This window comes from Odocoileus virginianus, chromosome 9 (assembly GCF_023699985.2).
Source record: "Odocoileus virginianus isolate 20LAN1187 ecotype Illinois chromosome 9, Ovbor_1.2, whole genome shotgun sequence".
NCBI lineage: Eukaryota > Metazoa > Chordata > Mammalia > Artiodactyla > Cervidae > Odocoileus > Odocoileus virginianus.
Genome location: NC_069682.1, coordinates 71151673 through 71173378, shown reverse-complemented (window position 1 = coordinate 71173378; position 21706 = coordinate 71151673). Strand labels below are relative to the sequence as shown.

Sequence of the window (21706 nt, the reverse complement as noted above, 5' to 3'; positions counted from 1 at the left end):
CGCCTCAGTGTCCGTCTCTAACTGCGGTGCCCGACTGGGGCGCACGCGCTGGAGATCGGCCGGCCCGCGTCTCACCTCCTCACTCTGGTTGCAGGTTCCATGCAGGTGATGAACAAGACGCGGCGCATCATGGAGCAGGGCGGGGCGCACTTCATCAACGCCTTCGTGACCACGCCCATGTGCTGCCCCTCGCGCTCCTCCATCCTCACCGGGAAGTACGTCCACAACCACAACACCTACACCAACAATGAAAACTGCTCCTCGCCCTCCTGGCAGGCACAGCACGAGAGCCGCACCTTTGCCGTCTATCTCAACAGCACGGGCTACCGGACAGGTGAGCCAGGCTGCCGGCTGGGCGCATGCGCAGACTGGAACCGCCGGCGTGGTACCCAGCGCCCTGCCTCGGATCGCTGCCTTTTCCGCCGTGGTCCCTGTGCTGCGGGGCGGGGGTCCCAGCAACTTTAATTTAAAAGCTATGCCTTGCCTTCTAAATGCGTTAGAGAAATAGATTTATTTGCTCATAGAAGGGCTTGAAAGTGACCTTTTCAACGGAATTTGAGGTTGTCTTTTTTTTAAGTGAGCCCCCTTTAAAGTTTGAAATTCGGTACAGAGGCCGTGAAGCACACGGGCAAGAGCGCGGGTTCTCTGTGAATTGTGTCATTTAAGCCGCCGGGGACTACTTTATTAACTTAAGGCCATCAGCATGGAACAAGCTTCCAGAAGAACACTGGGGTGGGGCACAGGGATTAAAATTGGCGTGGAGGATGGAGAGGCCCCTGCGTGGGGACAGTGGCCGCTCTGCAGATGGCAGCGCAGTGTTCGTCCACCCTTGACTGTCTGCACTGCCCAGGGTGCTCCATCTCCTCTGCCGTGGGTGCCCAGTGTTGCATCCTAGGTGAAGAGTGAGTGAGACTTTCTGTCTCTTTATCTTGCATGAGGTACTTTGGTGGGTTCTGGAGACTCACCTGCCAGGCTGGTTGCCTGAAGCAAAGGCACAATTACAGTGGCTTACCTCCAGCAACATTGCAAAATCCTCCAAACTTGACTTAATTTGCTTTAATTTAGAAAAATAAACAAACACTCCCCACCTCAAGTTAGGAGTCAAGGCAGTTGTGAAATCAGATATTGTGACTCCGGCATCGTAACCCCAGGAAGTTGTGCTCAAGCGACAAGGGACTCGTTTGGGTGGGAGTGACAGAGAGGAACGGATATCTCCGTTTTGTTCATTCATACGTCCATTGAAGACACTTAGGTTGTTTCCATAGCTTGCCGGCTGTAAATAATGTTGCAACGAACATGGGATGCAGGTAGCTTTCAAGTCTGTGTTTTCATTTTGTTTGGATAGATACTCAAGAGGTGGAATTGCTAGATCATGTGGTAGTTTTATTTTTAATTTTTGAGGAGCCTCCAAACTGTTTTCCATAATGGCCATACCAATTTACATTCCCACAATGAACAAGGGTTCCCTGTCCTCCAAATCTTCTCCAACACTTATTATTCTTTGCCTTTTTGATAACTGGTATTCTAACAGGGAGGCTCCCCAGGTGGCGCTAGTAGTAAAGAACCCACCTGCCAATGCAGGAAACATAAGAGGTGCAGATTCGATCCCTGGGCCGGGAAGATTCCCTGGAGGAGGGCATGGCAACCCACTCCAGTATTCTTGCATGGAGAATCTGCCTGAAACAGAGGAGCCTGGCGGACTACAGTCAGGCTTACAAAGAGTGGGACACAACGGAAGCAACCTGGCACACAGCACATTCTAACATATGTGAGGTGATATCTCGTTGTGGTTTTGATTTATATCTCCCTGATGATTAATGATGTGGATTTAGATGTACCTGTTGACCATCTGTTTGTCTTCCTTGGAAAAAATGTCTATTCGGATCTGTTGCTCCCTTTTTAATTGGATTGTTTTAGTTTTTTCTATTGAGTTGCATGCATTTTTATGTATTTTGGGTGTTAACTCCTTATCAGATATAATGATCTGCAAATATTTTCTCTCATTTGGTAGATTGTCTTTTCATTCTGTTGTGCAGAATGTTCCTCTGCTGTGTTTGCTGTTGTCCCACTTATTTCCTTCTGTTTTTATTGCCATTGGTGTCAAATAAAAAAAAAATCATCACCAAGACCCATATCCAATGATGATTTCACATCATATATTCCAAGTCTTTAATCCATTTTGAGTCCATCTTTGCCTATGGTGAAAGATAACAGTTCAGTTTAATTCTTTCATGTGTGGCTGTCCAGTTTTCCCAGTTCCATTTATTAAAGAGACTGTCCTTTCCCCTATCATATATTCTGGGCTCCTTTGGTGTAAATTAACCAACCATATATGCATGGATTTATTTATGGACTTTCTAATCTATTTCATTCATCTATGTGTGTTTTTATGCCAACACCATACTGTTTTGATCACTGTTGCTTTGTGATATGGTTTGAAATCAGGGAACATGATGCTCCCAACTGCATTCTTATTTCTCAAAATTGCTTTGACTCTTTGAGGTCTTCTGTGGTTCCATATAAATTTTCAGATTATGTTTTCTGTCTCTGTGAAAAATGCCATTGGATGGTCTAGTGGTTAGGACTCCATACTTCCACTGCAGGGGGCACAGATTTCATCTACACAGCACAACCAAAAATGAATAAGTAAACAAGATAAATAAAATTTGTAAATAATAATTTTTTTAAATGCCATTGGAAATTTGATAGGGATTGCATTGAATCTGTAGATTGCTTTGGATAGTATTTGGAAAGTAGTATTGCTTTTTTTTTTTTTTTGGCTGCACAGGTCTTCATTGCTTTTGCATGGGCTTTCTCTCGTTGCAGTAAGCGGGAGCTGCTCTTCATTTCAGGATGCTGGCTTGCCATTGCAGTGGCTTCTCGTTGCAGAGGACAGGCTCTGGGCCCATGGGCTCAGTGGCTGTTGACTCTTGGGCTCTAGGGCCCGTGGGACTCAGTAACTGTGGCTTTTGCAGGCTTGGTGGTTGTGACTCGGAGGCTCTAGAGCGCAGGCTCAGTAATTGTGTGTGGGTTTAGTTGCTCTGCAGTATGTGGAGTCTTCTTGGACCATCGATCAGATCGTGTCTCCTGCATTGACAGATGGTTTCTTATCCACTGTGCCACCAGTGAAGTCCTAGTATCAACATTTTAACAATATTAATTCTTCCAACCCATGAGCATGGAAATACCTTTCCATTTATCTATGTCTTCTGTTTCTTTCCTTAATTAAAGTCTTAGTTTTTAGTGCAGAAGTTTTTCACCTCCTTGGTTACATTTATTCCCAGATATTTTATTCTTTTTTACGCAGTTGTAAATGGGATTGTTTTATTAATTTATCTTCCTGATAGTTTGTTATTGATGTATAGAAACTCAACAGATTTTTGTGTATTGATTTTGTATCCTGCAACTTTACTGAATTAATTTATTAGTTCTAACAGTTTTTGGTGGAGTCTTTAGGGTTTTCTATGTATAATATCATGTCATCTACAGATAGTTTCACTTCTTCCTTTATGACTTGGATGTGTTTTCCTTATTTTTTTGCCTCATTGCACTAAGACTTCCAATACAATATTGAATAAAAGTGGTGGCAGTGAGTTCCCTTGTCTTGTTCCTGATCTTAGAGGAAAAGTTACTAGTTTTTCACTGTTGAATATGATGTAAGCTCTGGGTTTTATTACGTTGATGTATGTTCCCTCTACAGTCACTTTTTTGAGAGTTTTCCTCATAAATGGTTGTTGAATTTTGTCAAATGCTTTTTCTGCATCTACTGAGATGATTTTTATCTTTCATTTTTTAATGTGGTGTACACATTGATTGATTGGCAGATGGTGAACTATCCTTGCATTTCTGGAATAAATCCTACCTGATCATGATATATGACACTTTTAATGTATCATTGAATTCAGTTTGCTAATATTTTGTTGGAGATTTTTGCATTCTATTTTCATCAGAGATATTGGCCTATACTTTTCTTTACTTGTGGTATCCTTGGCTGATTTTGGTATCAGGATAATGCTTGCCTTATAAGATGAACGTGGAGTTATTCCTTTCTATTCTGTTTATTTGGAAGAGTTTGCAAAAGGCTGGTATTAATTGTTCTTTGAATTTTTGGTAGAATTCACCTATAGACCTGTCTATTCCTGGACTTTTATATTTTGGGAAGTGTTTGATTATTGATTCAACCTTCTTTCTAGTAATTGGTCTGCTCAGATTTTCTATTTCTTCTTCAGTTAGTGTTGGTAGGTTACATGTTTCTAGTTATAGTTCTCTAGCTTGTCAAACTTGTTGGCCTGTAATTGCTCATAGTAGTCTTTTATGGTCCCTTGTATTTTTGTGGTATCAGTTGTAATGTCTCCCTTTTTATATCTGATTTAACTTATTTGAATTCTCTCTCTTTTTTTTCCTGGTGAGTCTAGCTAAAAGTTTTATCAGTTTTGTTTATCTTTTCAAAGAACTGGTTTGTACTTCCATTGATCTTTTCCATTGTCTTTTTCATATCTATATTTCATATATTTTTGCCATAATCTCTTTTGTTTCTTTCCTTCTGCCAACTTTGGTCTTTGATCTTTTTCTGGTTCCTTGAATTGTAAAGTTTAGGTTATTTACTTGAGACTCTTCTTGTTTCTTGATGTAGGCATTTATCACTTTGAACTTATCTTGCTGCATCTTGTATGTTTCAGTATGTTGTATTTTCATTTGTCTCATTATTTTTTTTAATTCTTTGATTTCTTTAACTGATTTGTTGTTCAGTAGCATGTTGTTTATCCTCCGTGTATTTGTGAATTTTCCAGTTTTCTTCCTATAATTGATTTCTAGTTTCATACCATTCTATTTGAAAAAGGTGCTTGATAAAATTTCAGTTTTCATAAATTTATTAAGATTTGTTTTGTGGCCTAACATATGCTCTATCCTGGAGAATGCTTCATGTTCACTTGAAAAGAATGTGCTTTTTGTTGCTTTTGGATGGAACGTTCTCTGTATGTGTGCTAAGTCTATCTGGTCTACGTATCATTTTAGACCTATGTTTCCCTATTGATTTTCTCTCTGGATGATCTATCCATTGTTGAAAGTGGAGTATTAAAGTCCCCTCCTATTATTCTATTGCTGTCTATTTCTCCCTTGGGGTCTATTAATACTTGTTTTATATGTTTAGGTGCTCTTAAAGTGATCAGAGACTCAATTGCTTAGTGTTTCTCCTTATCTCCCACTGATGAAAAACAAGTCACATGAGCACACATGATGGCAAAGAGTCTAGGGGAATGTAGTCTTTATTCTGGGTGGCCATTTGGCCAGCTAAAAATTCTGCTACTATGGGAGAAAAAGAAAATGAATACTAAAGTTACAATAATAATAGTTCTTAATATTATAATTCTCAGTAATAGTTCTTAGTCATTTGTATATGTAATAGTACTTTGAATAAGAGGTTAGCTGGAATTGTAGAATACTGAAACCAGAAAAAAGCATTCTTTAAATAGACCAAAAGTTCATTTAAATAGAACTTTCAATGTTTTAGTTAAGTATTTTATCTTGAAAAAGTGAAACTACACAATTTTGAAAAATAACCTTATTCTATGTTATATTCTAACAGTATTTAACAAAGGTTATGTTATAATTGTGGTTAGGTTATGGGCTGATTCTTTAATTAGATGAATTGATGAAGTGTCAATTAGAGGCAGGGAGGGAGATAACTTGTTAAACAAATTTAAATGATAGCACCATTTGATATCCTTTATTTCACCTTCTATCATACAGAGTCATTTTTGCAAAAGTATTTGAGGATTTGATGAGTTTTCCCTTCCCTGGTGGCTCAGCTGGTAAAGAATTTGCCTACAATGCAGGAGACCTGGGTTCGATTCCTGGGTTGGGAAGATCCCCTGGAGAAGGGAACAGCTACCCACTCCAGTATTCCAGCCTGGAGAATTCCATGGACTGTATAGTCCATGGGATTGCAAGAGTCGGACACAACTGAGCGACATTCACTTTCAGTTTTTTCTCTTAATCCCTTGACATGTGAGTCTTCCCTGTGAAGCATTGATTCCCTCATCAGTGGTTTCTTCTTCAGCTATCTCACAGCCCAGATTATTTGTCAATGGATTCGCACATGCTGCAGGCTGTCCTCTAGCATCACTTTAATTAATTTCTCAAAACCTTGCATCTTTCAGAAGATTTGCAATCTCATTTTACCGTCATCTTGCTTGTGTTTCCCTGTGTTTGCAGTAGAGATTGACGAAGGATGAAGTGAGAGGTGCTACACTTAGGCAGGACAGATATCCATTTGTTCATGGATATTTCTGTGTGCTGGCTTCCTCTCACTTTGGGGACAGACTTGGATCTCAAATATAAGCACACTTGAAAGGGTAAATTGTATCTTCAGTTTTTACAAAATGTACCTAGTTATCTATTTTAGCACACTTCAGCTACCCTGACTGTGCTCACTACATACGCACCAGCTAAAGTTATGTTGTCTTTAGAATGAGACGCCTCCAGGTCTTTGCAGAGCAGTTGAGAGCAAGGACTCTGCCTGAGTTCAAATGTGGGCTCCACCACTGACTAGCTGAGTGAACTGGAATAAGTTATTTAACTATGCCTTGGTTACTTCAAGGGAGAATAACGCTACTTAGCTCATAGAGTTTGGTGAGGATTACATGTGTTAGAACAGTGATACATAGTAAGCACTGAAGAAACATTGGTGGGACTTCCCTGGCCGTCCAATAGTTAGGACTCTGTGTCTCCACTACAGAGGGCATGGGTTTGATCCCTGGTCAGGGAACTAAGATCCTGTATGCTGCAGGATGGGAGCCCCAGAAAAAAGAACATTAGCAATGATAAACACAGCCTCACAGAACCCCAGACCAATGTTAGATGACTGTCACACAGCATAATATCATGTGATGGAAATAAGTTATACCCCTGAATCCAAAGGCAGCAGCACATGCCCAGCTGCTCTGTAATCAGTGAAACACAGGTTTAGCCAGCAGTGCATTATCACGGCTCACTCCTCACCACGGCAAATATCTCCAGGCCCTGTCCCACCAAAAGGTGGCGAGGAGGTGGGAAAACAGGAAGAGAGAGGTGGGAATGCGCATTAGCACCTACACTCTGAAGAGCAGGTTGGTAGTTTCCGGCCAAGTTGAAGAGGCATCTCCTTCCATGCAGCAGTTCTCTGCTCTGTACCCCTCAGTTCTGAGGAGGTGGTATTTGAGTTGTGCTTGACCAAGGAGAGGGTGCTTCTTGGCAATGCTTGTGGCTGGTAAGTGGCCATCAGATCCGAAGAACAGAAAGCCCCCAGCTCCCAAGTGATTTTGACAAGTTATTGAACTTTGTGCTCCCTAAACCAAAAAGGGGCTTCTCAGGCGGCTCCGGGGTAAAGAATCTGCCTGCCAATGCAGGAGACGAAAGAGATGTGGGTTCAGTCCCTGGGTTGAGAAGATCCCCTGGGGGAGGAAATGGCAATCCACTCCAGTATTCTTGCCTGGAAAAATCCCATGGACAGGGGAGCCTGGTGGGCTATAGTTCATAGGGTTGCAAAGAGTTGGACACAACTGAGCATAGCATACAAACCAAAAAGATGCAGGTGAGCTTTCGACAGAGGCAGATTCTGTGGTTTGACAGTGTCATAATTTTATCATAAGGCCTGAGGTCTCAAGATGTGGTTGGCACCGGGAGGGGTCCCGTACCTCTTCCTTTGTATGATATGCTAGCATTCAGCAGGATCTTCTCCCAGAATGCCCAAGTGGCGAGAGTCTTTCTGGTTGGACCAACTTGAGTCACATGCCAACCCCCGAACCAGTCACCATGGAGAGCAGATGGCCTGCCAATCAGCTTAGCCCACATCACCTGGTCCTGGGGCGGGGGATGGAGTCAGTGTCCCCCTGACACCTGTGTCCCCAGATAGAAATCAAGGGCCATTGGAAAGGATAAAGAGGAAGCGCATACTGCAGTGGCATTCACAAATTTCCAATAGCCTGCCTTGGGTAAAACAGCAACAACCAAATGGGAGAAATAAACACCCTTCTGGATCTTTCTGATGAATTAGATCAGAATGCCCGTTTTCTTCTCGTCAGGGTACTGCTTTCTCATTCCATGCTGCCGTCTGAGCCTGGCTCTTCGGAAGCCGCTCCCCCGCCCAGCTCCTGCCATCTGGTACAGACTTGTAGAGATGTGAGCACTAGCGTTTGAGCCTCCCACCCCTCCCTCCTCATGTTCTAGAACACGTCGTGGGAGGAGGGGAGCACGCCCCTCATGACCAGCCCCAGCTGTGCCGGGGCTCCTGGAGCTCTCCAATTATTTTCATTCTTCTCCTCCCACAAAACTGGATAGGGGAGGTCAGCTGGGGACCTGTACTACTTGGCTGTCAGCCTTGGACAGCCACCCTCACTGGGGGCAGGTGGGGGGCTCGGTGCCATGGTGCCCACTGTGGGGAGTTGGTGGAGGCTGGAGCATCCCCCAGACACAGGAGGGTGGAAAGACAACTGCTGAGCGTTTGGGCATCCCTGACAGAGACTCACTGCTGGTGTGTAAAGGGGTGTGTGTGAGAGAGCAAACGAGCTAGGGAAAGAGGAAGAGAGACAAAGAGAGACTTATTTTTTTTCCCTGATGTGGTTTTAGGGCCACAAAGACATGAGAGCTGGTGTTTTTCTGTGAAATAATCCCCTCCCCTCCCTCTTTCCATCACCTGGTTTTGATCTGCTTTTAGCCTCTTGCCCTGAAACCCACACGCCAGCCTCCAGCTGCCTGCCCACCATCTGCCTTTGGATGTCACCTCGGCACGTTGAACCTGGCGTGTCCAGACTGACTTTCTGACCCCGTGCCTCCTTCCCAGGCACCTCTCACAGTCTTCCCTTTGGCAGTCCCAGTCGCTCAGGCCAAAACCTGAATGTCTTGTTTGTTTTCTTCCTTTCACACTCTGCATTGAGTCCATCAGCAGATCCCATCAACTGTCCCTTCAAAATAGAGCAGAACCCCTCTGGTGCCATCACCCATATCTAAGCTTCCTGGGCTCCACTCCCCCCAGCCCCAGCTCTCTCCTCTCTGGCCTCCCTGCCTCCCGCCTCGCCCCACGAGAGCAGCCAGAGCACATTCCTCACAGCACCCAGAGACGTGCTATCAACCTCATCAGATCCTGACCCACCACTCTCACTCAGGGTGGGGCTCCCACAGGCTCCTCAGGGTCCTGATGGGCTGCCCCTCTGTCCCTCACCTCCTGACCACCTCCCCTCCTGTTCTCGCCTTCAGTCACTTCCCTCCTTCCTGTTCCTCAAGTGAAAAGTGAAAGTGAAGGTCGCCCAGTCGTGTCCTGCTCTTTGCGACCCCCTGGACTATACAGTCCATGGAATTCTCCAGGCCAGGATGCTGGAGTGGGTAGCCTTTCCCTTCTCCAGGGGATCTTCCCAACCCAGGGATCGAACCCAGGTCTCCTGCATTGCAGGCAGATTCTTTACCAGCTGGCCACCAGGGAAGCCCAAGAATACTGGATTGGGCAGCCTATCCCTTCTCCAGTGGATCTTCCTGACCCAGAAATTGAACCGGGGTGTCCTGCATTACCAGCAGATTCTTTACCAGCTGAGCTCCCAGGGAAGCCCCCTGTTCCTGAACCATCCAGTAACTCCTGGCCCATTCCCATCTCGGGGCCTCTGCACTTTTTCCTTCTCTGGAGACTTCCTCCCCTCTCCTCTGCATGGCTTTCACTCACTTTACTGAGACCATCGTTCAGGTATCACCTCCTCAGGGAAGCCCTCCTTGATTACCCATCCAGCAGAGGGTCCCCTTCCCCCTTTATCCCCTCACCCCACTTTTTTAAGTCAGAGTCCTTGTTGCCACTTCGCATATATTTGAACGCTGACTGTCCAGTTTCCCTTGCGAAGTTACATCCCCTGCCCACTTCCAGTTCTCCTTGCCCTGGTTCCTGCTTTATTAACCACCTCCCCAGTCCTTTCACTGTGGAGAATGCACTTGGCCGCTGGTCTGGTTGCCTGTGTCCCTTCTAAACCGTCAGCTCCCTGGAAGCAGGGACGTGTGGTCTGTCCTCCCCAGCGTGCCTGTGCTGGAAGCGGGCTGTCCTGTAGTAGCTGCTCATTGAATGCTGCAGGACGAGTGGGTGAATCTATATTCCGTCCAGACCCGGCCGCCCCCCTTCCGACCCTCTGCCCTGTTTTCTATGCTCCGTTCTCCTCTCCCGCATCTCTCCCCCCACCCCCGCTCCTGCCATCTCAGCCTCCGCTGCGCAGAGGAGAAAGGACTTCGCTTCTTCCTGGGAGGGCGCCTGCGGCCCCGGGTGCAGCTGTCGGGCCTTCACAATGGCCGCCTTCTCTTGGCTTGGCCTTCCCCCTGGGTTTGCTCCCCGCTGTCTTCCTCTCCCCCGAGTGCACACACAGCTCTCTTCTTCCCTCCGTCCAGCTGCCCCCTCCACCCCCTTGCCCGCCCCCTCTCCAGCCTGTGGGGGGACAGCAGAGCGTCTGCGTTTGCCCCAGGAAGGAGGCCCCCCTTAAGAAGCAGGGCGGCCTTGCCTCTCCTGACCCCATAACCCATCTTCCCCGCCATGAAAGCCAGGCATCGGTGGGGTAGGACAGCCTCGCCCAGGGCTCCTTAGGGGGGTACACATGCATCCTGGTCACACACATCTTCAAGCTACTTTTATCTCTGGGAGATGGTGAAGGACGGAGGCCTGGCGTGCTTCAGTCCATGGGGTTGCAGAGTTGGACACGACTTAGCAACTGAACAACAATCTTTTTTCTTAAACGGCAATGTAATAGTCCCTCTCTTCCTCTAAGACCTTCGGATTCCAAAGCAAGTAAAGAATGGGTGCAGGAGTCCAGAGACTGAGGCTCTGCTTCTGACTCCTCTGTGACCTTGGGCTAAGACCTGCCCCCTGTGGGTCTCAGTTTCCCCATCAGTGCAGAGGAGCTGCCATGTCCGTGTGTAAATTACTTGGTCCCTGTGCTGTGATTCCGCCCTCAGGGTCGTGGGACCAGTGCCCACAGACTTGGGAGCAGAGCTGCCCCAGGCCGCTGGAGGAAAGAGGAGGCAGATGGTCACCCTTCTCCTCGACTTTTCAGAAACCGGGTGTGAGGCGGCTGGGGCAGGATTTCTACACTTTGAGAACCCTGTATCCCAGCCCGTTAGCCTGGATATTCGTTTCCTGTGGCCGTTGTAACAAAAGTGCCAAAGCCTGGGTGGCTTCAAATCAGAAATGCATTCTCTCACAGTTCTGGTGGCCAGAAGCCCATGCTCACGTGTCAGCAGGGCCCAGCTCCCTCTAAAGCCTCCCCGGGATGATCCTTCCTTGCCTCTTCCAGCTTCCGGTGGGTGCCAGCGAGCCCTGGCATTCCTTGGCTTGTACCTGCATCCTCCCTGTTGGCATGGCCACCTCCATGCGGGGCCCTCTCTTCACGTGGCCTTCTCCTCTTTGCGCATCTGCAACCAAATTTCCCTCTTCTCTAAGGACCCCTGTCTCCAGATGAGAGCCCACCCTTATCCGCTGTGACCTCATCTTAACTTGATGACATCTGCGGAGACCATATTTCAAAACAGAGTCCCCTTCACAAGTGTGTGGGGTTAGAACTCAAACATGTATTTTAGGGGACCACAGTCCAACCCACACCAGCTGGGTTCTTCCCCACATACCACTTTATTTAATCCTCATGGATGCATTAACCTCCATTTAGGCTGTAGTCCCAACGTCCAGCTGGAGCAAACCCTGCAAGGCCATCAGGGATGCCCAGAAGCCAGCTGCCTCCCCATCATCACCTGGGCTGCAGGCCTAAGCCCAGGGCCATGTGTCACCCAGCCAGTCAGCAACGCGCATTGGTTTTGCTCATGGAGGTCATTCAGTCAACCTCGGAAGTCAAAACACCAAAGAAACTGTTAGTCACTGAGTCATGTCTGACTCTTTGTGACCCCGTGGACTGTAGCCCACCAGGCTCCTCTCTCCATGGGATTCTCCAGGCAAGAATACTGGAGTGGGTTGCCATTTCCTTCTCCAGGGGATCTTCCTGACCCAGGGATCAAACCCGGGTCTCCCACATTGCAGGCAGATTCTTTACCATCTGAGCCACCGGGGAAGCCCCAGTCAAAACCAGTGAGAAGGATGACTGTGGTGGGTGAATATATACCTCTGTCCACCTAGAGCCTCAAGGGGCCACAAGGCAGTTTGCAGGGTGTGACCTTTGCAGGCACCTCCCCAGCCCTCACTGCCACTCCCCTGGACGTTCTGGAGGGGTTCAGACTAATATGGTAGCCACTCGGCACCAGGAGCTACTTAACTTCCTATTAATTAAAAATAAACCAGATTTTAAATCCCATTTCTCCATCGCGCTAGCCACGTTTCAAGTGCCTCTGTAGACACACATAGGTGCCAGATGGGATGGTGCAGATTACAGACTGTTTCCGTCACTGCACGGTGCTCTGTTGATCTGGAGAGCCTCAGAATAGAGTGTAACTCAAGCAAAGTCTCTCTGGGAGGAGGGCACAAGCCTTTGGGAATATGATCATTACAACAAAAGTAGAACCAAAACCGAAAAATGCAGGTGGTCACGATGCAGCGTTCACCATGCCCAGACCTTGTGGTGCGTGTTTGATGTGATTCACCCTCCTCCGTCCTCACACAAGCCTGTGATATACCTGTGCCCCCCTCTCTTGCTGCAGTGCCCCCCTTGGGCCCCCAGCCCGAGGTTCCAGGTTCTGTCCCTGCCTCTCCACGCCTTTGCAGCCATCCGTGGCTGGGTCATGGGTCAGGGTCAGAACCAGCCACACAGGAGGCTCCATCCTGGAGCCGGTGGGTCCCACCTGTCCACAATAAGACAGGTTCTTATTTTCTCAGCATCTGGCACATCTGATTTGTTGGAATGCGATATCCAGGTTTTTACTTACATTGCCAAGATTTCTAATGTGGATTATTCATTCTACTTTCTAAAAAATTAAAAACACCAGGCAGGCCCACTGCAAATATAATGTGTGCAGTGGATTCAGCCCACAAGCCACCATGTTTGCAAACTTTTTTCTAACATGGTGGTTCTCAAGGGGGCGCACCTCCCGGTAGGGCTTAACATCTGTGGAGGCATTTCCGGTGGTGATAAAACTGGAGAGATGCTGCTGGCTTCCGGGACCAGGGATCTGCGATGTCCTGCTCTGCACAGGAGAAACCCATGTAGCCGCTGAATTGCCTTGCATTCCACATGGCTTCTCAGTCTTCCACCAAATCATTATGTGAGTGGATTATTTGATATTTATTGTTCTCTGAGCCTTGTCTGTAAGTTCATTTCATATAAAAACCCTTTTTTTGCACAGTTTTAAAACATTCTGAATTTTCCAGAAACGTAAGGATAAGTCAGCGGGGCGTGTACTATATGTGAATGCAGAACTTTTTCCAGAGTTCTTCCCTCTTGCGGGCAGTCTCACTGATGGCAGGACCACGTCAAGTATGCGACTTGCAGTCTCGCCCAGTTCACATGTGTACCTGTCACACTCCCCCTGAATCTAGGTTCACGCGTCTGACCACTCCATCCTGTCTCCTTGTGGGATGTGATTGAAAATTCATGCTGACATGTTTCTTTATTATAAACTGACTTCCTTTTTTTCTTGTGGATTGTGATTGGAACATTATATTGATTCTTTTTGGAATGATGTGCGTCTGTAGCTTTTGTTGCCTATAAGTTTCCCTGCAGGAAAATAAGGGAGCATTACAAAATATTTGTCACAGAAGTGGGGCATCAGTTTAATGGTGTGGCAAACAGCTCTTTGAAGGATCAGCTTAGTGTCAGCTTCCTCCAAGATGATAATTAAATATCCACTGATCGATAGATAGTCTTCCCGGGCCACCTTCTAAAGGGTTTCTTATGGATTTTCTCCACCTCCTTTGTCCCATTCTTCTGGACAAAACCATAGTTTATGGCTGATTCATGTTAAGGTCTGACCTAAAACAACAAAATTCTGTAAAGCAACTATCCTTCAATAAAAAAATAAATAATTTTTAAAAACCATAGTTTATTTTTTTAATTTTATTGAAGTATAGTTGATTTACAATGTTGTATTAATTTCTTCTACAGAGTGACTCAGTGATACATATATATTCTTTTCCATTATGGTTTATCACAGGATGTTGAATATAGTTCCCTGTGCCGTAGAGTGGGAACTTGTTTATCCATGCTGCATATATGACAGTTTGCCTCTGTGAATCCCAGACTTTCCTTCCTCCTCGCCTGTGCCCCGCGGCCGCCACAAACCTGTTCTCTGTATCTGAGACTCCGTTTTCGTTTCCTAGTCCTGTTGACTTGTATCATGGTTTAGATCCCACGCGTAAGTGATACCATGTGATATTTGTCTTTCTCATTCTGACCTCACCTCGTATGACAGTCTGTAGGTCTGTCCATGTAGCTGCAAATGGCATGATTTCATTCTTTTTTATGGCTGAGTAATATCCTACTGTATGTATGTTCCACATCTTCTTTATCCATTTACCTGACGATGGGCATTTGGGTTGTCTCCACATCTTGGCTATTGTAAATAATGCTGCTGTGAAAGTGAGGGTGCATGTATCTTTTTGAATTAGAATTTCTTCTGGGTATATGCCCAGGAGTGGGACTGCTGAATCATATGGCAACTCTATTTTCAGTTTCCTGAGAACCCTCCATACTGTCTTCCATGGTGGTGGTGATGCCGATTTACATCCCCACCAAGAGTGGAGGAGGGCTCCCTCTCCTCCACACCCTCTCCAGCGTTTGTTACTTGTAGACTTCCTTTTTTTAAATTCTGGCTGCACTGGGTCTTCTTGGTGGCTCTTCTCTAGCTGTGGCACACGGGCTCTAGAGCTGGAGCACTCAGAAGTGGCAGTGTGAGGGCTTAGTTGCCACACAACAATCTGCATCCCCTGCATTGGAAGGCAGGTTCTCAACCACTGCACCAGCAAGAGGGTCCCATTTGTAGATTTCTTAATGATGGCCGTTTTGACTAGTGTGAGGTGGTGGAGGAGAAGGGGACAACGGAGGATGACATGGTTGGATGGCATCACCAACTCTATGCACATGAGTTTGAGCAAGCTCTGGGAGTTGGTGATGGACAGGGAAGCCTGGCGTGCTATAGCCCATGGGGTCGCAAAGAGTCAGACATGACTGAGCGACTGAACTGAGGTGATACCTCATTGTAATTTTGGTTTGCATTTCTCTAATAATTAGTAATGTTGAACATCTTTCCATGTGCCAATTGGCCATCTATAAGTCTTCTTTGGAGAAATGTCAATTTAGGTTTTCAGCCCATTTTTCAATTGGGTTGCTGGTTTTTTGTTGTTGAGTTATATGAGCTGTCTGTATATTTTGGAGGTTGAGCCCTTGTCGGCCCCATCATTTGCACATATTTTCTTCCATTTCATAGGCTGTCTTTTCATTCTGTTTATGGTTTCTTTTGCTGTGCAAAAGCTTGCAAGTTTGATTATGTCTCATTTGTTTATTTTGGTTTTTATTTCTATTGCTTTGGGAGACTGACTCAAGAAAACATTGGTATGATTTATGTCAGAGAATGTGGACAAAACCATGCTTTAAAAGGACCAGGAAGGAATTCTCTAGTGGTCCACTGGTTAGGACTCTGCTTCCGCTGCAGGTGGCACAGGTTTAATCCCTGGTTAAGGAACTAATATCCGGCATGCCTTGGTATACACGCATAAATAAATAAATGCATGCATGTATGTATGTGTTAGTCGCTCAGTCTTGTCTGACTCTGTGACCCCATGAACTGTAGCCCACCAAGCTCCTCTGTCCATGGAATTCTGCAGGCAAGAATACTGGAGTGGGTAGCCATTCCCTTCTCCATGGGATCTTTCCAACCCAGGGATTGAACCTGGGCCTTTTGCATTGCAGGCAGATTCTTTACCGTCTTAGTCACCAGGGAAGCCCAAATGCATACATACATACATATTTTCAGATACAGTGCATCCTGATGGCATTAAAACCTGGACCTAGTGCTGGGTAGTGTGTGTGTGGCACCAAGGGGAGGGGGATGGGCTCCATCCCAGACTAATGAAGTTTCCAGGGAACAGATGGCCCCGGTCCCCATTTGCTGAAGCTGCATGACTCTCCCAGGAAGTGGGTGGCTGAGGCCAGCATTTAATTGGAGACCCAAGCAGCCCGCCCTCCATGCCTCGACCAGAGCCTCAGGGTCATCTGCAGCCCAGCCGTGACCTCACCAAAAGCAGGCAGGCAGAATACAGGGGCTGGTGAAGAGGCGTGTAAACAGCAGCCCCAGCCCTCCTCCCCTCCGCGTGTCTGCTTGTCCTGCTTCTCCCCAGCGATTTGCCCTTCCTCCTCCCCACCTGGCAGCTAGAGGAGGCTTTGAAAATGGACATGTGGTCATGTCAGTCCCTGCTCCCAACCCTCCACTGACTGCCCACTGCTCTAAGAATAAACTCACCGCTCCTTGGCCTCCACACCTCTCTGTCCACTTCTTCTACCCCTCTCTCTTCCTTTCGCACCACATTCAGGCCACCTGGGCCTCTCTGCCGTTCCTCAAACAGCCCCAGGCCGGACCTGTCCCAGGACCTTTGCACTTCCTGTGGCTGCTGCCTAGCACACCGCTCACAAAACTTACCGCTTGCCGTCCCTCTTCATTCCTGGCGGTCTCCTTCCACCTCCAGCATTCCTGCTGCTTTCCTCACCTCCCTGGGTCAGTGGGTCCTCCCCACCCCCATTACCCGGAAGGCCTGCTTCTGTTCTTCAAAGGACTCATCAGCTGCCTTTAAATTATCTCAGGTGTTCTTTTGTTGTTGTAATTGTTGTTTTCTCGTGGAAAATCGAAATGCTCATTTTCCTGATACATGGCTGTGTTTTGAACGGTAATTCAGAATGTGGATTATACACCACTTGTGACATGTTTGTCAAGAATAATTTACATGCTCAAACGTGCTTTAAGAGTCTTTGCTGAACGTTCATCAGCCTGTGTTGATGTCAGTGAAGCGTTTCTCAGGCTTTCATGGAGATCTGAGTAAAATGTAAAAGTCAAAGAATCCCCTGTGGATTCTACGTGAGGTTGTTCCATCTTCCGTAAGCCCTCTGGAAATGTGTGTGGTGCCTTTGTGTGAAGCTGTGATATAATTTTCTGGTGGTGTTTTCCACAACAATATGGATATTAGAAGTTTTACATTTGCTTAAAAGAGGGAAAAATCACTGATTTGTTGTCTCAGATCAGAGTAGGATTTTGGTTGGTTTTGTTGGTGGTGGCAATGTGGTGGTGGTTGTTTTATAAAGCAGAATAAATCTTTACTATCCAAGAGTCTTGAAAGCTAGATCAACATGAAAAGGTACCTCTGTGAGTGTGTTCATGGTGAAAGAAATCAGGTAAAATAATGTCATCCTTGAACTAACAATCATTTGTAACCTGTATCTCGGGTGTTTTGAACTTATTTCTTGCCTGTTTTGTTCATTGCTATATCTAAGAACAGTTTCTGACAGGTGTTAGGTACCCAGTAAAAATTTGAGTGAATGGATGAGTCTTAGGCGTTAGGCTTGAAGTAAGCAGAAAATGAAAACAAAATGGAATTTTGATTACTCTCTGACTTTCCCAGCATTAAGAAATGTAATTGAAATTAGTTCAGGCAAATTTGGCTGAGTCTCGGTGCTCAAACATTCTTATCAGAACCCTGTCTTTCTGCTGCTTGGATTTACTTTGATTTGGGTTGGTTTTATTCTTAGGAAGGCGTGCCTTTATGATGTCAAAATGCCCCTCCCCACCCCCTCACCACCCCTCACCCACCTCACTCCCTCCCTCCATGTCCCATCTTACCAGGCTGAAAGAGAGAACCTCTTTCTGAGGCTCCAGCAAAAGTCTCAGGGGATGCCTTCATTGGCTCAACTAAGGTCATATGTCCCTCCATCACCCAATCACAGAGGCCAGGGGAGATGGGCTACCCTGATTGACCAGGCCCAGATCATGTGCTCAGCTCAGGAGCTGGGAGCTAGAGAAAGCCTCACTTGGAACAGGTATCACTGAGAGAGGGAAAATGTTGGTTCTTTCAGAAGTACAGTCACCAAAGGACAGGAGAATTGGTGCGGGACAGATAGATAAAACAGAGGTCTGCTCCAGAAACCCAAATCCAGGTTCCGCCTCAAGAGGCAAGTGGAAAGAAGGCCTTTCCCCCAGCCCCCAGTTCTCTCTGCTTCCAGCCCAGGATGCCTCCTTCATACATAATCAGGCCCCGGCCTTCCTCATGAATTTTTCTATAGCTCTCAGCTCAGCACGATCCCATCTCTGGCATCCAGAACTTTTACAGCATCGATTTATTACTTCGTGCAGCAATCTACGGTCAGTATCTTTTCAAAAGCAGAAGAAGGAGGTTCATGTAACCTTGCAAGCAGCCCAAAGTTAAAAGGATCCAGTTACAAAAGATCGAAAATGTCCCAGCCCTAAGAGCTTTGGAACTCTGGGTTTATTTAATGCATTTCTTCCCGGCCCTGCTTCCTCAGCCAATTTGTCTGCCAAAAAAACCAAAGACTTCAGCCCTGTGGCATTTTGCATCTAATATTTATAGCATTCTAGAGTTTGCAAAAGCCCTTCCTTCTCATTTATCACTTGTTCCTCTGCTGACCCCGGCTCTGCCCCCGGAAAGTTAGTAGGTTTCTTCTACTCTGCCCCAAAAGCCCAATCACAGATGGCTCTGGTCTCACAACTCAGGGTCCTGCTCCTGGTAGCAGGAATGGGATGGAAACGTGGCCAGGGCCAGCTCAGTTTCTATTCTTCACCCTTAGGACCAAATTTGGGTCTTGCAAAGTGGCAGCCAGCAGCCCGAGGCCACACTCTAACCCTAAATTTATTGTGCTTGAGTTACAAGGTGTGTTTTTAAATGTGGAAATTTCACCCCAAAATCCAGATTTCCAAGCTTTTTTTAAAAAAAAAATTAATTAAGATGATGATCTTACCAATATTAGCAATATTCCTGAATGATAAGGGTCAGCAGCCCACAGCAGTCTGTTGGCTGTTTTTATAAATAAAACTTTATTCAAACACAGTCACTCCTATTCATTTATGTGTCGTCTGGGGCTGCTTTCACTCTGCAGCGGCCGTGTTGATTCTGCAACAGGGACCAGAGACCACAAGAGCTGAAAAATATTTTCAGTCTGACTCTTTGCAGAAAAGGTTTGCTGACCCCCGGAGTGGCAGTAGCCAGCTGTGTTTGTGTCACAACTGTCCCTAGTATTTTTAGAATATAGGTCCAGGTGAGGGCAGCCCACTCGGGTATTCTTGCCTGGGAAATCCCAGGGACAGAGGAGCCTGGCAGGCTACAGTCAGTGGGGTCACAAAGAGTCGGACACGACTCGGCAACTAAACAACAACTGATGGGCACATCAGTCCCTAAGTAACGGGTCATTTAGGGATAAGAAGTGCTGATCTCTCTCTCATTTGACGGTTTGGCATCCCAGCGCTGGGGTGATAGGGCACTCAGAGGATTGCTACCCAGGCCCCTGTCACCTTGTTCCACTGCCCTGGGGAACTAGCCTTGTCCAGAATGACTGCCCATGTCCACAGCCAGCTGGCCAGCAGGAGGTAGAAGATAGAGGAGAAGCATACCCGCTTTCTGTAGAGCCTTCACTAGAACCCGCACGCCGTGCCCATCCACCAAGAGTTGGTCCTGGCCGCATCTCCCCATGAGGGAGGCTGAACCTGTCGGCTCCGTCCTGGCAGGCTTGTGCCAGCTCGCAGTTGGGTTTCAACAGAGAAGGAGTGTGTGGACAGTGGGCAACACAACAGACGCCGCGACACCTCATCGGCCGGGCCTGAGTCTCCATTCGCAACACACCTCTCCTTCTCTTATTCTTGGTCCGTTGCATTCACTCACAGGAGCACCAGAATCTTGTTTGCATTTGTGTGCCCTGTTGTAAACGGCGTACATTCTCTCCCAGGGGACAGGAGGACGGGAGCTGATGACCGCCAAGGGCAGAAGGACGGTTGCAGGCAGGGGGTCGTGCACGCTGTGTCCCCTTGTTATATGAGCCGTGTGCATGCTCAGTCGCGTCTCTTTGCAGCCCCAGGGACTGTAGCCCACCGGGCTCCTCTGTCCATGGAATTTTTCAGGCAAAAATACTGGAGTGGGTTGCCATTTCCTCCTCCAGGGACGCTTCCTGACCCAGGGATCGAACAAGAGTCTCCCGCATCTCCTGCATCAGCAGGCAGATTCTTTACTAGGGATTGGGAAATAATTGGGCTGAATCTGCTTGAAGGATCCCCTGAAAAGCATCTCCCCACCCTATCAGATGAGAGATGCTCCCGTCTTCAGTGACTGGGGTCACGGCCCTGCCAAGATGCAGGACAAGGTAGCCAAAAGCCAGGCTGGAGATGGACCAACTAGGCTTCAATCTCAGCTCTGCCACCTGGGCCATAGGGGGCCTCACTGCTCTGCGCCTCAGTTTCTCCAGCTGTTTTTGCCAGCAGTTTCTGCCCCAGACTGTAAAATGGGGACAGAAATATTATCTGCCTTGTTGGGTTGTTACAGAATGCCATCACTGCCCAACTCAATGGTTTTCAATGTGTGGCCCAGGAACCCTGGGCACCAAACCATTTTCGTGATAATACCAAGACCTCATTTGCCTTTTAACCCGCATTTTCTTCATGTGTGCAGTGTGTCTTAATGGGTACACAACAAACCCGCCCCTGTCTAAAAAGGGTATGAAGAGACTCCCCCTCCTTCCTATGCGAGGTTGGGTTTTTCATGAAACACAACCAGAGCAACGAATCATGATGCACTGACTCCAGAAGTAGCTGTGAGAACCCAGATGTCTTCTGTTAAACCAGACCTTTAAAGAACCCTTGAAGGGCTTCCCTGATAGCTCAGACGGTAAAGAATCCACCTGCAATGCGGGAGACCTGGGTTCGATCCCTGGGTTAGGAAGATCCCCTGGAGAAGGGAAAGGCTACCCACTCCAGTATTCTGGCCTGGAGAATTCCATGGACTGTATAGTCCATGGGGTCGCAAAGAGTCAGACATGACTGAGTGACTTTCACTTTCAAAGAGATTTGCGAAACTTTAAAAACAGTCCAGCTCTTCTTGCTAATTTTATTTTGTTGGAGGAAGATATGTTTATTTGCAATTTTGAAATATATATACCAACAAGTAGGTTTATTATTACTATTTTTAAATGAATGTATGTGTTTTAAATTTCTCAGTGTTCATTTCTAGTATGGTAACTATCACCAGATATAACCAATGTGAACGAAGCTCCTTCACATCCTCAATAGCTCTTAAGACTCTGAAGGGACCCTGATCCCAAAACATTTGAGAGTGACCTCTGTGGACAAACACTGGGTTGGGGACCTTCTTCAGTTTTGCACAGCACCCCACAGGAAAGCCCTGCTCCACGCGGGTGAAAGAGATCCCAGTTCAGCCCATCAGACACCACTAATCAAATAGAAAGACAACAGTCTAACAACTCCATCTGCTGTTCTGCTCAAAGACAGTGAGTGCCCTGGGCGCTGGGCCACAGGAATCTGCTAGCCTCTCAGCCGGACAAGATTCCCGCAGGCCTTCCATCCCCTGGGCATTCATTGGTTCCATCAATTCACCATTCATTCCACAAATGTTCACTGACGCCTTCGTGTTTGCCAGACTTGGTTCTTGATGTAGAGACGTGGTGAGAGCAAGGCAGGCAGAAACCCCTGCTCTCACAGAGCAGGTGTTCTAGTTGGGTGAGCGGGTGGGAGAAGCCAGAGGACAGATTCATCAGGTGGTGCTAAG

General features: G+C 46.9%; 1 protein-coding gene across 5 annotated transcripts in view; it reads left to right on the top strand.

Annotated features, from left to right (window-relative positions):
• The window catches only part of SULF2 (sulfatase 2), a 125302-nt gene that overhangs the window by 50384 nt on the left and 53212 nt on the right, over nucleotides 1-21706 (top strand). For all 5 annotated transcript variants that reach the window (XM_070472735.1, XM_020887252.2, XM_020887253.2 and 2 more), the window contains exon 3: nucleotides 95-334. In XM_070472735.1, coding sequence (XP_070328836.1) covers nucleotides 95-334 — 240 coding nt within the window. The remainder of the gene's footprint in view (nucleotides 1-94; nucleotides 335-21706) is intronic.